This window comes from Syngnathus floridae, chromosome 3 (genome assembly GCF_059516105.1).
Source record: "Syngnathus floridae isolate MCC-2025c chromosome 3, RoL_Sflo_1.0, whole genome shotgun sequence".
Classification (NCBI taxonomy): Eukaryota; Metazoa; Chordata; class Actinopteri; order Syngnathiformes; family Syngnathidae; genus Syngnathus; species Syngnathus floridae.
The window spans coordinates 10,278,316-10,292,886 of record NC_142415.1 but is presented as its reverse complement, the minus strand read 5'-3'; the positions used below and the strand labels follow the sequence as shown (position 1 = coordinate 10,292,886).

The 14,571-nt window shown below is 39.8% G+C and overlaps 2 protein-coding genes across 11 annotated transcripts in view; one reads left to right on the top strand and one right to left on the bottom strand.

Moving 5' to 3' along the window:
• nhsb (Nance-Horan syndrome b (congenital cataracts and dental anomalies)) overlaps positions 1-11,425 on the bottom strand; it is a 36,944-nt gene extending 25,519 nt beyond the window's left edge. For all 4 annotated transcript variants that reach the window (XM_088371025.1, XM_088371027.1, XM_088371026.1 and 1 more), the window contains exon 1: positions 10,767-11,425. In XM_088371025.1, the coding sequence (XP_088227151.1) occupies positions 10,767-11,046 (280 nt within the window). In that variant the 5' untranslated portion in view covers positions 11,047-11,425. The remainder of the gene's footprint in view (positions 1-10,766) is intronic.
• ace2 (angiotensin converting enzyme 2) overlaps positions 1-14,571 on the top strand; it is a 31,242-nt gene that overhangs the window by 9,916 nt on the left and 6,755 nt on the right. For 2 of the 7 annotated variants that reach the window (XM_088371031.1, XM_088371035.1), the window contains 2 exons: positions 232-285; positions 11,566-14,516. In XM_088371031.1, coding sequence (XP_088227157.1) covers positions 14,328-14,516 — 189 coding nt within the window. In that variant the 5' untranslated portion in view covers positions 232-285; positions 11,566-14,327. Of the gene's footprint in view, positions 1-231; positions 286-10,791; positions 11,458-11,565; positions 14,517-14,571 lie in introns of all 7 variants that reach the window. The other 5 variants (XM_088371036.1, XM_088371032.1, XM_088371037.1 and 2 more) reach the window with 5 other exon arrangements.

The following is a 14,571-nucleotide window of genomic DNA, read 5'->3' as shown; positions in this document are numbered from 1 at the left end:
AAATACAAGGAAACCCCATCGCATTGGTAGATGTGTTTCTAGTTACTAATTACTTATTAATCATCTTAAATAAAATTTTCTGTGATTTGAAGATTTCTCTTTCATGTGACAATGCATCTGAAAACTTTTTCCCCCTTTACTGCTCATTGCACAGTCGTGTTAAATCACAATGTATTACGTAATCTTGTGTGTGCCACCTATCAGTTAACTGTGATTAATTTTGGATTCTAGTGAAGGTGACACCAGAAAACACCAAGTGATGAAGAAGCACTTCTTGAGACCGAGGTAAATAATATGGATTGTGATTTGAATGTGTTGGTCTATTTATCTGATCTCGTCTATCACAGGAATAATCTACACGCACACACTCACGGACACATAGGCACACTCTTATCCAAGGGAGTTCCCCCGTAAGTCACACAATCAGTTAATTGTAATTTGCTGCTACTGTAATTATTCAACTCCATGGTGATAATTACAAGATCAAAGAATGGGGGCAATATCTGTCAAGACACTGTAATTATTTTTACCATGTTGTATTGAGAAACACAACTGTGCAATGTCAGCTGATTTGGTTTTCTGTACACTAAAAGTGTTTTGTACTGTTCACTTTAAATGTTTGCAAGCAGCACTGTGGCAGATAGTCAACATTTGTTGTCAAAAATTATTGCTACCTTATGATGCAAATCGCCACGGATGGACTAACAAATAGTACTGCGTCGATATTATAACACTTTGAGCAACAGACAGTGTTTGAAAATGGTGAAGCAACAAATGTAGACAGACAGTACAGCAATAGTCGGCATATATTATTTATCCTCTGCAAAAAAAATCTTACTGTAGTTTACTGAGTTACTTTCAGTAATTGTGAAAGTTTTCTTTGTTTGTGTCTTCATGACCATTTTAGTAATAAACCATCATTTCATTCTATGTATGTTTTCTATTCTGAAATGTGTTACTTTCGTGCGTCAATTTCCTTACTAAATTAAAAAAAATATTAATTGCTTGTTGGAGGAAGCCAGTGATGTTTTGAGATACAATTGTTTTGATCTCAAGGTACCACTGTATTGTTGCATGCTCTGCTGTGTTGCGGCTCCGTACGTGTTTTTCCAAGGATTATAATTAACGTAACTAACATCAACACTAATTTCCGTTTGCTGGTCTATGGCGTTTTTAAATTACATGTTACCATTAAGCAAGTGGACCTCTGTTGAACACTTTGTTGTTTAAATATGCACAGTTGAATTCTCTTTCGAGTAAACTTCAACTGGGAGTGAGCAAGCACACTTTGCATCTCATTTGGAGAACTGTGGAAGTGAGTGAATCATTTTTTCTTTTTCTCAAAATGCTATAATTCCATAGTCTTTTCTTGACAGAGAGTCTTGAAATGTCTTCAAAGTGAGTGGGAATGGTCTGATTTTAATCTATCACGCTGGTTGTGGAACGTATCCTCTTCCTTATGTCGCAGTTTGAAACACTTCCACACTGTTTAACTTCACACTACTTGTGCCGGCGTTGGAAAAATACGAGCGCGAGGCTAAAATTGACAGCTGTTCAGCAAACAAAAGTGCAGGACAGAGAAAAGATGGCGATACGGCACTTTCTTCCCGATACTCTTTTCCCTTCGCTGGAACAGCTGTGATCGCCCGAAGCGTTTGGCTCGCACATCTCTGGCCTGTCATCCAGAGGTACTCATCATGCAGGACCATGCGTGCATATGTGCATGCAGTTAGCATGAAGTGGACCTCCACATACTTTTTTTTGCCATTTTCCTCCGTAAAGAAAATTTTCAGAGAACTGGATTGCTAAGGGGAGAAGAAGCCTGTTTTTGGATGTTAAGATTTGTGTGGAAAGTGGTCAGCATTTGTAGCATTTGACTGAATGGATAGTGACAGATATATAGCTTATAAGTAAAGTCTTTTTTGTCCTCACTGATGGACTATCCTCTTTCAAATTGGATTAATTTACCCTGCCTTAGTAAATCGCATGATCTGAAACCCACAGCAATAGCTTTTAATGGGATTTTGTAGCAGTTTTGGAAGAAGCGTGGTTGTTTGTGTTCTATTCTGTGTTCCGACGCGACTGAAAAGCGATCAGGATGTTCTCTCACCCAAGCACAGACGCATGCAGCTGTAGCGTGTGGCGCGCGTGTTTTGTTGTGCAAAACCCAACTCTTAGTCCAATTAGGACAGCTCCTCTTTGCAGCATGCTAAGGATCTTACAAAGCCAATCTGTTTCTGAGGAAGTCTTCTAGAGCAGCTCACCCGTTAAAACAAGAGCAGACAAAGATTTTCACTCTCCATCTGTTTGAACGCTTTGCTGAAGTATACAACGACCTTTAATTTCATGTGTAGGCTGTACAGTACCATACGTAACTTCAACGTACACGTTTACGGGAAGGCGATTGAGCATTTCTATTGAGCTTAGGTCCACTCGTGGTCCTCACGAGTAGTACGATTCAGTATTCTAGTAAAATGGCTATCGGGCGGCATCTTATTAGGACTGTAATATTTTTCCAACTGCTAGTACCACTTTAGCCCAGTTTGATTGTGTACTAGCAATCAAATCTTATTAGTGAACGATTAGTTGGAGGCTCTCAAGTAAAAAGCATAGCTAGTAAGAAATAGTCATTCTATGATGCGAACAAAGCGCATACAAGTGCATTGATATCAAGGGTCAATAACTGTGTCAGATCTACTAAAACAGCATAAAAACACATTTTCTATTTTGTACCGGACAGAAACAGGGACATTCAGAGTTTTGCCTCTCTCTGTGGGATTACGTGGAAACTCATCTCTCCTAAGTGGAGCTCCCCATGGAGGCCTGCCAGGGACAAGTTATCATGGGAATAATGTTTTAGGGTTGGATTGGAATATGGTAAAACTACTTGAGTTTGTATTTGTTTGATTTTAGTTGAAGAGTCTTGAGGTAACCCATAGGTGTTTGGATTTGTAATCTTCCTTAAAAAGCATGAAGCTCCATAGATGGCGATGTAACGACAAACTAGAGGAAGTGGGAGTCTGTGCTTTCTAAGGTCAGTTACTTGATACCATTTGCATCAGGGTGGAATCTGACAGTATGAGGTGCATGTAAACCCGTGATTGGCCTGAAAAGGCCCATGACAGAATTCTTCAATAGTTTCCTCAAAATAATAACCGGTTATAGTGTACAATCCATTTGTGGTAAATGTGCTTTTGTGTTTTTAAGAGAACCTTCGCATATCAAAATTGACACATTTTCAGGTGGTTGAATAATTTAAATTCAAATGAAATTGTCTGACCTTGTTACAGAGGGAACTAATTTGCTAAGGAACAATGTTTGCTGCCAGTAAATGCCCAATTTACATTCTTGACAGAGTTAATAAGCTCCCAAGCATCGTACTCAAGCGCTGAGCACTAACACTTGTCAATAAAAGTCCACTGTTATGTAATATCAAGCTGGAGGAAATGTTACTCATGTATCCTCATGGAATCACGGTACGCTTACGCATCAGAGCCTCGGGATTTGGGAGCTGTCCACTCGTGGCGAAGACACTCACAAACTACCACCCACCCACAGAGGTCACTGACGTCATCGTTTTGGTTTAAAGCCAGCATTTTGCGGAGTCGACAGACATAAATGAGTTTAACATGCCATTGGCGCATGACACAAATACATGCATATGAAAATAAATGGGGGCACATTGATATAGTCAGACAGTCAATCTTTGGTTATTGAAGGGGATTCCTTCCAAGCCCTCCAGTGATTGGTGGAATTCAGCGATATAGAGAGACCATAAAAAAAAACATTTTGGGAGGGTAGTTTTGACCCTATAAAATGCTTTAAACACACGGAAACTCAGTAAAACGCATTAAAACGTGTGAAAAAATATTGTGCCCTTTCTTACTCTGTTTGCGAGATAATTATGAAGGAAGACGAATTAGATTCTCTCGCTAGCACAGTTCTCCAAAAAAGCACAGTGTGGTTGCTTCAACTATTTGTCAGTCCGATTTTTTTTTTTTGGTACAACTGATGCATAATGAGAAGGGGTAATAGATACGAAAAACAGACCAAAAAATGTCTTATTTTGCTGACCTCTACTGATTAGATTCTGTACTTAACTATTAGACACAACCAATTAACAGACATCAACATTGAGATGATGTTTGTGTTGAGTGTTATGCCACATGAAAAGGGCCTTTAATCAACTAACAGGCGAGCAAAAGGAAGCCATTGCAGCCATCCATCCGAACACATGCAGCAATATACAGACCAATAAGTCTTGCATGCATGTTTTATTGCAAGCCACAACAGGGACACAGACAGGAGCACTTAAAGTAGCAGTTCCAATCATAACACGAAAGTCGAGGAGAAGGTCACAGAGTTCAATGTGTTGACTGTGTTTGACTTTCAGCTTAATTCCATTTGATAAAACTTTTTTTCCCCCTTGCATTCTATTTTGTTATGTTATGCTATGTTGGTGTATTTATATTTACAATGCTATCCTTTCCTTATTTAAAAAAATCTTTTTGAGGCTGCGGATGTTTCATGCTTCCCGAAAAGATATTTTCAAATCTAAATTGAAAAAATAGAAAATATTAAAATGGTGTTTTTAGTCTGAACTCAATTTCTTTCTCTTTGTTTTGCCCTCCAGGCTACAGACTGATGGAGAAAATGTCATTGTGGGTTTGCGCTTAAAATTTGCCCTTGCTCATAAAACCGTCTATGTGCTATGTTAATGTAATGACACGATAAAAATGTGCGCATCCCCAACTATCTACTAACGGCCTATGCATTTCAATTAAAGCGACTCACCCTGTGCGCACACAGATTAGAGTCACATTGTGCCTTTGATTGGCTGAGTGCCCACACGAGTGAATAGTCTCTTTTAGCCCAATGGCTCGCTGTAAGAGAAGTAAATTTGTTACTCTTAAATCTCTACATATCATTGATGCAAAGGTCTCTCGTGAACAAAATATTCATCATGATCTCTCAGATCAGCAGATACGATCGCACAAACCATGTTAGAGGGTGGTATGGTCCAGCTCTGTGAGCGTAGTTGTGACCAGGAGCCTCTGGCAGACTCTTGAAGTAGCTTGTCTGAGTGGAGTCATTTGAGTGTCAACAGAGTCAAGTAATATTGTCAGACAGCATTTAAAAAAGATGGATGGGTGACTGGATGGATGGATGGATGGATGGATGGACGAACGGACGGACGGATGGCAGTTATTCAAAGATGAAAGCTGCTTTTCTTAATGGAACCTCCTTGTTTGTTTATTAATGTTTGAATCAATGGTGAATATTTTCAGCAGCAGGTTTCATTCAAAACCGCTCTTCTCATATTCTCCCTGTTCAGAGCACAAGCGCCACGTATTTCTCTTATGTCTCACTCTTTCATAGTGTTATCAAACTTTCTCCTCTCCTGCTTGTGTCTGGGTGGAAATCAAAGTGCATTAAACATTAAATATGCTGTCAAGAGGCACATGTCTCTCCATGCTGCTGCTGATGGGGAAAGTAGGGCAGTGAGGAATACGAGGTATAGATAGAGGAGGAGGAGAATGGACACACGTTAGCAATGCATGGAGGCCAACACTTGGGGGTTGGCAAGAATGCATGATTTTCACATTTTCGTCAAACCAGCTACAGTGAGAAATTGGTAGTAGGGTTCTGGAAACACTGAAAAAATCAGTACCGTTGTATTTATTTTTTTAGCATTAGTGAATGACGACCTGATGAAAAACAAGACGTACTGTAAATAGAGTGAGGTAACGTCAACCACAGCTAAGATGTTGACTGACTTATTGGATGAGATCTTGGGGGCTCAGAAGGTGGAAATGTTTCAGGGAAGGGGACAGCAGTGAGTGGGAGTATTAACGACAATGATGTGCTTGAGGGGCTTTGCTGATACTGTGGCGGAATATCGACCCTCGGGTAGCAATCACAGTTAAAAAGAAAGAAATGGACATCCTAGGACAAAGCAAGTGTGCATAGAAGCTGCCTTTCAGTTGTGGAGGGACCATAACAGCTGAGATAATTTAGAAATGCTGCACAATTAGCAAGATTTCTAATTCAATATTTCTACTTTTACACAAGTTTCTGCCTTTTTACTTGCCACTTCTTAGTTGTGTCAGTTTTCTTCAAGTACTGCCACCTCCCTAAAAATATGGGTTCAATGAAGAATTAATGACCAGAGCTCTGAGTTACGGCCGCCCTAATAATGTAAATCTATGAATTTTCAGCAAATTATTTCTTCCCCCTACAATGACTTTCGTTTCTTTTATATATACGTATATAGTATGATTTCTGAGAGAACCTTTCCCCGTATGATCTTTCTAGCTGTGCAACAACAACATCAACAAGTTCAAATGCGGGCCCAGGGAGAGAGTGACAGAGTGATTGACTCAGCGGAAAGGTTAAAGCACACATCTCTCTCTCTTCTGTTACTATGCAGACTAGAGATATGGAGCAGTCCCCTGCTGGCCATGCAGTCAAGTTTGCTTTTAGAGCATCCATACAAAAGAGCAGAGTACAATCTAGCCGCTACGAGATCAATATCCCAAAATCTCTTCTGATTTTCAGTGCTCAGATATCTACTGGTAGTCTACCATTTCCTAGCCCCGTAGTTATAGAGTACAATCATTTCAATTTGATGAAAAGCATGATTTATTTTTCTTTCGTTTGAGTATAGGTAAAGCCAATGTTATTCATTTTTGTGTTCTGTATTACTTCGGCGCCGTCTTGTGGCATCTTGAGTTGGAGGAACTATGTTGGAGTGAGGGGAGATGCTTCATTTAGTTAAGCCATCACATCATCTAATAGGAAAAAAGCAATTGGCCACCATCTTGCAGCATCTATAGGCAACTACAAACTTTCTGACTTCAACTCTAACATTTGCTTGTCAAAAAATAAAATACAATGATATAGGACACTTTCTCACTATGTATTTTTAACTACCGTATTTTCTGGACTATAAGTCAGTTTTTTTTTTTTTTTCATTTTATGGCCGGGGGTGCAACTTGTGTATGAAATTATTAACACATTATTATATCATTTTACATGTTATTTTCACACTAAACCGCAAGAGGGCGCTTTAGTGATTTGGAGTGACACGGATGGTTTGGTTAACTTGTTAGCATGTTAATTATGTTATAGTTATTTGAATAACTCTTAATGTTTCGTCAGGCAAATTCTCAGTTCCTTGTTTGTGTGTTTATGTAATGTTAGCATACCGTACCTTCAGCCTGTTGTTGCCTCTTCTATTTTTATTTAAAATTGCCTTTCAAGATGACATGTCTGTTCTTGGTGTTGGATTTAACAAATAAATTTCCAACCTAAAATGTGACTTATACTCCAGTGCGATTTATATATGTCTTTTCCTTCTTTATTATGCATTTTATGGCTGGTGCGACTTGTACTCCGGAGCGACTTATAGTCTGGAAAAAAACGGTATATGCTGTAAGAGAAGAAAAACGCTAAGCTACTACGTTTCCCATATAGCATCCTGTCAGTGTGTCGACATTAAATGATAGAAATTAGCTAAAAGGCGTTCAAAAGCAACACAAAACTTGACAATCCTCTCAGGGTCCACAGTAGCTCTTGGGACATTGCGCATTCCTGTGAGTCATCATTAATCTGAAACGTGCCTGTTTGATGTGACATTTTTGCAACAACTCAGTATTTCCCCCAGGCTTTGGGAAAATGCAGCATCTTTATCTCCTGAGGGCTTCTGATTTATTTGATAGGACGATATCCTAAAAAGCAGGTGATGATTATGAGTGGAGGCTTAAACTTCTTTGAAGTCGTCTCCATGTGTCAGGTTTTAAAAATGAAATGTACAGAATGCCAAGGTTGTCCTACTCCATTTTTCTTTTTTTTTAAGTGAGCACAGTGGCCCCAAACCTGAAATTTTAGTGGCACAGGTAGAAAATTTAGAGCCGCACATGACTCATGAATTGACATGTAAAGTGAATATTCACATAAATTGAATACGAAATAGGTCAACGGTTGCACTGGATTGATGTTCACCTCAAAAATAAGTGCATAGTACTCTGTGGTAAAATTTGACATTACCTTAGTGTAATGTGAACCGAAGTGTTTTCCCTAAAAAGTTCCATTAGGTTGCCCTTGGCTGGACTCATTGTGTTATTAGTAACGTCTAATGGATTTTACTGACTGCTCATAACAAGAGATGAGTGGTGCACACGACACATTGTTTTTCCTGCAATATCAGCCATCTGCCCACCGCCAACTCCAGGATCAATCCCAGTTTGCACCATATTGACTATCTTCTGTGTTGAGTGGCTCAACAAAGAAGTGAGGAGACGATGTTGCAATGGGTACTGAATGTGACTGTTTGCGCAAAAATATCAATTTCCTCAGCGTGATTTCTGTCTTTTCATTATGACAGCAAAGATAATGACCCTTGTATTAAAAAAGAAAAAAAAATACCAATTGTTTGGTGAAATTCCAAGTATGAGAGTTGGCAAAGAAAACACAAACCGTCCATGCAGCCAATTTGAAGTCCCAGACAATCATTGAATATTTTCCCACTTTGTGGACTTTTGTTTACTTTTTCTCTATTTTTTGTTATCATGAAAAGAGATATTGGTTTTAATGAGGGATGGGTTGATACCGATCTGTGTCTGGTCGTATTTCAAGGTATTGGGAATTGGTAGCGCCTGCCGATATCAGATACTGAAGGCATTTTTTATGTCAGGATAGTCCTCCTCACCAGTAGTTGGTGCTGTACAACAGTGAGTGGTGTAACACATTGGCAAATCATCTTATGCGTCAGACAGAAATAAAGGTCGTCTTCACAATTATCTTTCATTTTCTTAATTGAAATTATATATAGTAAAGGTACTGGGTAATATTAATGCTCAATTTTGTGACGACTTAAGTCGATAATATCATCAGTCTGGAAAAAGAAAAATGATGTTGAACATTTATACATATATTCTTTAGGTTAAATTTGACTTTTCCTTAACTGCCCCATACAGCAAGATGATAATATTGAAAAATAGTGATTTACGAGAATGTGTAAATAAATCCAAGTTATCAGCAAATTCATGCCGAATAGTGCACCTGTTGCTCTTTTTTAAATTCATGGAGGAATTTCAAAACAGTATAACAGCAGAATTCGTCATACTTTACATAAACTGGAAATGACCCTGTCTGGAAAAAGAAAAATACACGTTGGCTTTCCCTTGAAACATTGATTAAGGATTAATCAACCATTTGGAATATCAGACAGGCTATTAAGACATTGGATGTGGTAAATCAATATGTCCTCGAGTACAGCTCAAAATTCTAGACTGAAATTGTGATTACATTTTTGTGGTGTGTGAAAACTTGTTAAGTATTTTCCCATGTTTAAATGTTATGTTTGTACCTGTACTTGGGATTTTAATGTTGGCTACCTTGCAGATTGTTCTCAGGTCAATCATACCATTGCAATCTTAAGTAAAGCAACTTTTTGGGTACACCCATCTATCCATTCATCATTTTTTTTGTAGTGCTTGTCCTTTTGTAAGAGTGTAAGAAATCCCAGATTAAATTAGCATTCTTGATTGTCGATAGCACAAAAAAAAATTAACTGCTAGATAATTTATATTGAACTTACTTCATATGATCATATTTGTGCCGTTGTACTTTTTTGAGATTCCCCCATGACCCTTCGGGGCCATGTTTTTCTGCAGGAGCTTTTGCACATAAGATGGTAACAGTTCTCTGAATTGTTTGATTCCGTCTCTTTCCATTGCTCCATAGACACACATTCTTGGCATCCCATCCGTTTTTTTACTGATATGACACACTGGTAAATTAAAAATCCATTTTAGGAGTTAATATAACCCGCAACAGGCTCGGTGCACGCAAACTTTGCAATACAAAATGTTCATTTTTGTGTATTATAAGTCACTTTAAGAAAAGTCACGATTTTTTTTTAAGCTTGAAGAATGACATATGGGGTATTTTTATTGCTGACAAATGCTAAAAGTAATAATTTTGTCCACACCGTTTTAATTGTGATGGTTTAGGCAAGCAGAATAAAATGAGCAAGGCCTTGCTTGCTGTAGCTGCTGCAGAGGACATAAATAATATGTAGCTGTTGTTACACGAATGTAGTCTTTTGTTGGTGCCAGTCGAGCTTGCTTGTGCTGCCCGTGCATATGAATTCGTGCACGGCCGCATCCCTCGCACACCCTTGTCACGACCATCGGCCCCTGTCTAGGGACACACTGCTGCAACATGGTCAACTGGACTCATTATTGATGCTGGGATGGTGCCGCTGCATGTGAAAAAGGGTGGGAATGGAGCGCGCGTGAGGGGCTGACGCGCACACATATTTTAAAATAGTCGACTCGAAAGATAACGTGGCGTTCTTCATAGATAAACGCAACATGCATGCATATAGGGCGTGTGTGTGTGCGCGTTGGTGTGCGCAACCCGCAGTAACGGAACAGCGATGCGGGACCAATGCAGCGCCAACACACGCCCCTCACACACGCGCCCGCCAGGCTTCACGCACATGCATACACGCGCGCGCAAATTTTCACGCTCTTTCAGTCTGGACGCAAGAGTCAACACGGGACTGACGTGAAAGCGCAAATGAGTAAAAATGCGCGTGTGACACGTTTGTGCGTGTCTGAAATTATATATGGGTGGGCACCCTTCTTCGAAGCATGAACGCACACATATGTGCGTGATTAAATGAGTGTTTAAATAACACATGGCTCAAGTGGATTCATATTTTGGGAAGGGTGGGGGCGTCATCCGCTTCTACTTACGCACTGCCTCCTTTTTGGGGTCCAGGGCACTGGCATTCTGTTGGATCCGGCCTATTTTGTTCTGGAGCCCCCAGACCCGCCGGTTGGTGCTGACGATGTCGTTCTCCAGCTCTTGGAACAAGGAGCAGGCGTGCCGGGCCAGGTCGGATAGCTGTCGCAAGGTCCGGGACAGAACCACATTGGTGATGGCGCACAGGTCCTCAAAGATCAGACCTTCATCGTTTGGGATCTGGTGCCTGCAAAGAAGCGGCGGCTCCACGATCCTTTTGGCGAAAGGCATTTCGCACGCCCCAAATGAGACTTGGAAAGCAAACGTAAATTCCCAGCGTCTAGAAAAGGTGGAAAGAAGGACACCATCCAAACAAATATATCCAAAACGTGCAGCCTGACGAGGTTCAGGTCGACCGCGCGTTATTCCCGAGCGGCAATCCAAAGTTCTCCTTGAGATCCTCCATGCTGCCGCCGCCGCCGCCGCTGCTGCTGCTGCTGCTCCTTCTGCTGGCCTACTATGGGCATCACTCACACTCGCTCACACACGCGCACGCACACACATGCACACTCACATGCAGTCAGGACACGGCTAAGCGCAGGGGCTCAGGTCAGTGGTGTGAGGAAGAGGAGGAAGATGCGTGTCGCCTCTGCGATCACGGACGGGCTCGCCTCCGCGCACCGTCAAGGCAGACAATCGAGCGTCAGTAACACTCGGCAATGATTTTCAAAATAAAAGATTGTCCGGAAATGCAAATAAACACTTCGTAACATTTATGTTTCTTAACACACATCTCTCTTTCATTTTCAGGGCAAGCGGTCGTTTCCAGTGATATCTTCATTGATTCTTCTCTGTACCTGACCCGATGTGCTGTGAGTGAGCAGTATTAACGGGATGGCAGGAAGTGAGCAAGAGTCTTTGGAAGACATTCTTCAATTTGTATGTACAGTTTTCCCTCGCTATATTGCCATTCACCTTTCGCGGCCACGCTGTTTCGCGATTTTACATGTGTGTGTCAGTGCTTGGTTTTATTTACTTATTTTACAGCCTTGGACTGGTAAATGAAAAATAGTGTCCTGTTTTATCTATACCAGGGGTGGGCAAAATTATTTGACACGTGGGCCACAATGGGTTCAAAAATTTCAAAGAGGGGCTGTGCCAGGAACATTTGGATATCGCGTATTGTGCCAGATATACTGAAGTGTTGCATGTAGTCTTCAAACCTCATAGCACGGTGAGCACATGCAAATAAATGCAAATAAATGATCTAACTGAAGTGAGGACTGCGCCTTTCAAATTTGCAAAATAAAGCTCATCCAGGCAGTGCCAATGGATGTTGATCGTTCTTGCATTGACTGCTCACTATCATAGCTTTGCGTGCTTCATGGCTGATGTAGTCAGCCTAAACTCAACTTTGTGATGAAGGTTTGTTGTAATAGTGCATGATGTCAAGCAATATCAAATTTTCAACTTTTTTTTCTGTAACATTTTTTCTTGTTTTCACTGTGGCCCTAATCCTCCTTCATAATGTTTAATTAGGCGTTTTTAATGTGCAGCACAGGCCAATAATCAAGCTATTTGGATGGTCTTGGATTAAAGCACACATGTCGTGTAATGCGGTTTACTGTATTGAGTCACTTGGAGAGGGGCTGCCTGACAAACAATGTGCAGTGAGCACATTTTGCTGAATGTGTGGCCCAGCCGCTAAGCCGGCCTGTTGTCTCGATCATTCACCATGATTCCCATATAGCCACCAGGCTCAGTCCGTATAGAGATGTCTGCTCTAAATCTGCTGTTGGGGCAAATTTGAAGAATTGACGCACAGTCGGTCGACGGGAAACCATTGCAAGCCCCTCATTCACCAATGACAGCCAATTCATTCTAGACAGTGAGGCAGAGGTGGCAAAAATATATATATACTCATACTCTTAGCCTAATAATGTAATTGCATACGATTGTTTTAGCATTTTCATAAAACCATAAAAATAAAAAAAGTCATAAATAAGTTAATTAACAAATAAAGCAAAAGAGTCTGAAATGTACTTTAGTACAAACCTAAAAATTAGTTTTTACTTTCAGGTAATTACAATAAACAGTCAATAACTTGGCACTATAAAGGAAAAAACTGAATAATTTTCCTTTTGATTAGATTGCATCTGCTCATATTAGGAAAATATAAACTGTACACACTATTAAAACAATATGCTCCTATAGCTTTCCTAGGATTGTGAACTAAATAACAGAAAAAGGAAAATGCCTTACAGAAGAGTTTTTTTTAACGCGTGCAAGTGTGTGGTGAGATGTAACTTTTGAATGTAAAATAAATGTTTTGGCTCAACAAAGGCTGTTAAACCTTGTCCTAGTACGTGAAGATGAATATGTTTGTGTTTTATAGCGTTCACTTGCTTTAATTTTTACATTAATTTTGATTGTTGTCCAACTTCACCGGAAAGAAACATTAAATTAAGATTGCAACACCAACCACAAGCAAGAGAGGTCGCTGTTTCATTCTAATAATATTTCTATACACATCAGTACTGTGTGTGTTTTATGAAAACAAGTGCAGTTCTTTAAAAGTACCCCCACATTAACTTAAGTCAATGGCACCTCAAAATATTAAGAAAAAGAAAAGACTGCTTCTCAACACTATTGTTGCGTTGTTACATTTTTAATGGTGGGAAACGAGTGTTAAGTAATTGTTTTGTGCAGGTCATGAAAACTACAGTACAGCATAACCTTTTGCCGCTCTCTTATCGACATTTAAGACCTAATAGGGCACTTGCTCTTTATGACTGTTAGCAGATAAAAACGTGCACTGTTCTATCGTTTCCTGTTTCTTGGCATCATAGGGTCATGAAGATCAAATAAGACACTCAAGTAAAAGAAAGACCAACCTTTTCAGATTGAAATTTAATAATAATCATTAAAAAAATACAAACTTTCATATGGTTGTCTTTCTGACATAAGGAACATGACTGCTTTGGTTTGATTGACACACTCCACTATGGATTAAAACATTGGAAAAAATATGGGGAATAAAAGAGTTTTATTTTAGGTATGGTCAGCGAAAAAGTTTGATTTGATAGCTCACTTCTTTTCTCTTCCTCTCAGTGGCTAAAAAAATGTTTGCGTAAAATGATTGCAACTATAGAGTAGATTTTTACTATTATTTCAAATATGTCTGTGATTGATTTTTATAAGACACAAGGAAGACACCAACAAAATCATACAGTAATACTGATTGTCAAAATACAATACATAATGCTGTCTTAATCTTTAATTCAGTACATATGTTAAGTGTAGTTAATTTTTCTACACGCTCATTCATAAACCGAACCAAACTCATGTCACAACTTCCGAAAGATGTCTGTCATTTTGTTTTCAATCACTGTATTCTATCAGACGCCACTGGAGTGAGGCACGCTATCTGTAAACCAAAACTCAGATACACTCTCCGTTATGACTCTGTCCAAAGGCCAAGGCAGTACAGAAGATTATGGATAGTTTATAAGAGAGGAACGTGTCCTTCCTAGTCAGAGTGTGATTGTGTGTGAGTGTGACTAGATCGCAGCATGTCGGGAAAAATTGTACTTTGTGTGCTGGCTTGCTGGTGTTCTCTCTCTACTTCGTCGCTTGTGGAGAACCAGGCAAAGGAGTTCCTGCGGAAATTTGATGAGGAAGCCAGTGCGCTTATGTACCAGTACTCACTGGCATCATGGGCCTACAACACCAACATCACAAAGGAGAACTCGGATAAACTGGTAAGAATTTGCTGTCTTTTTATTTTCAAACCAGATTGTGTTGATGACATACTTA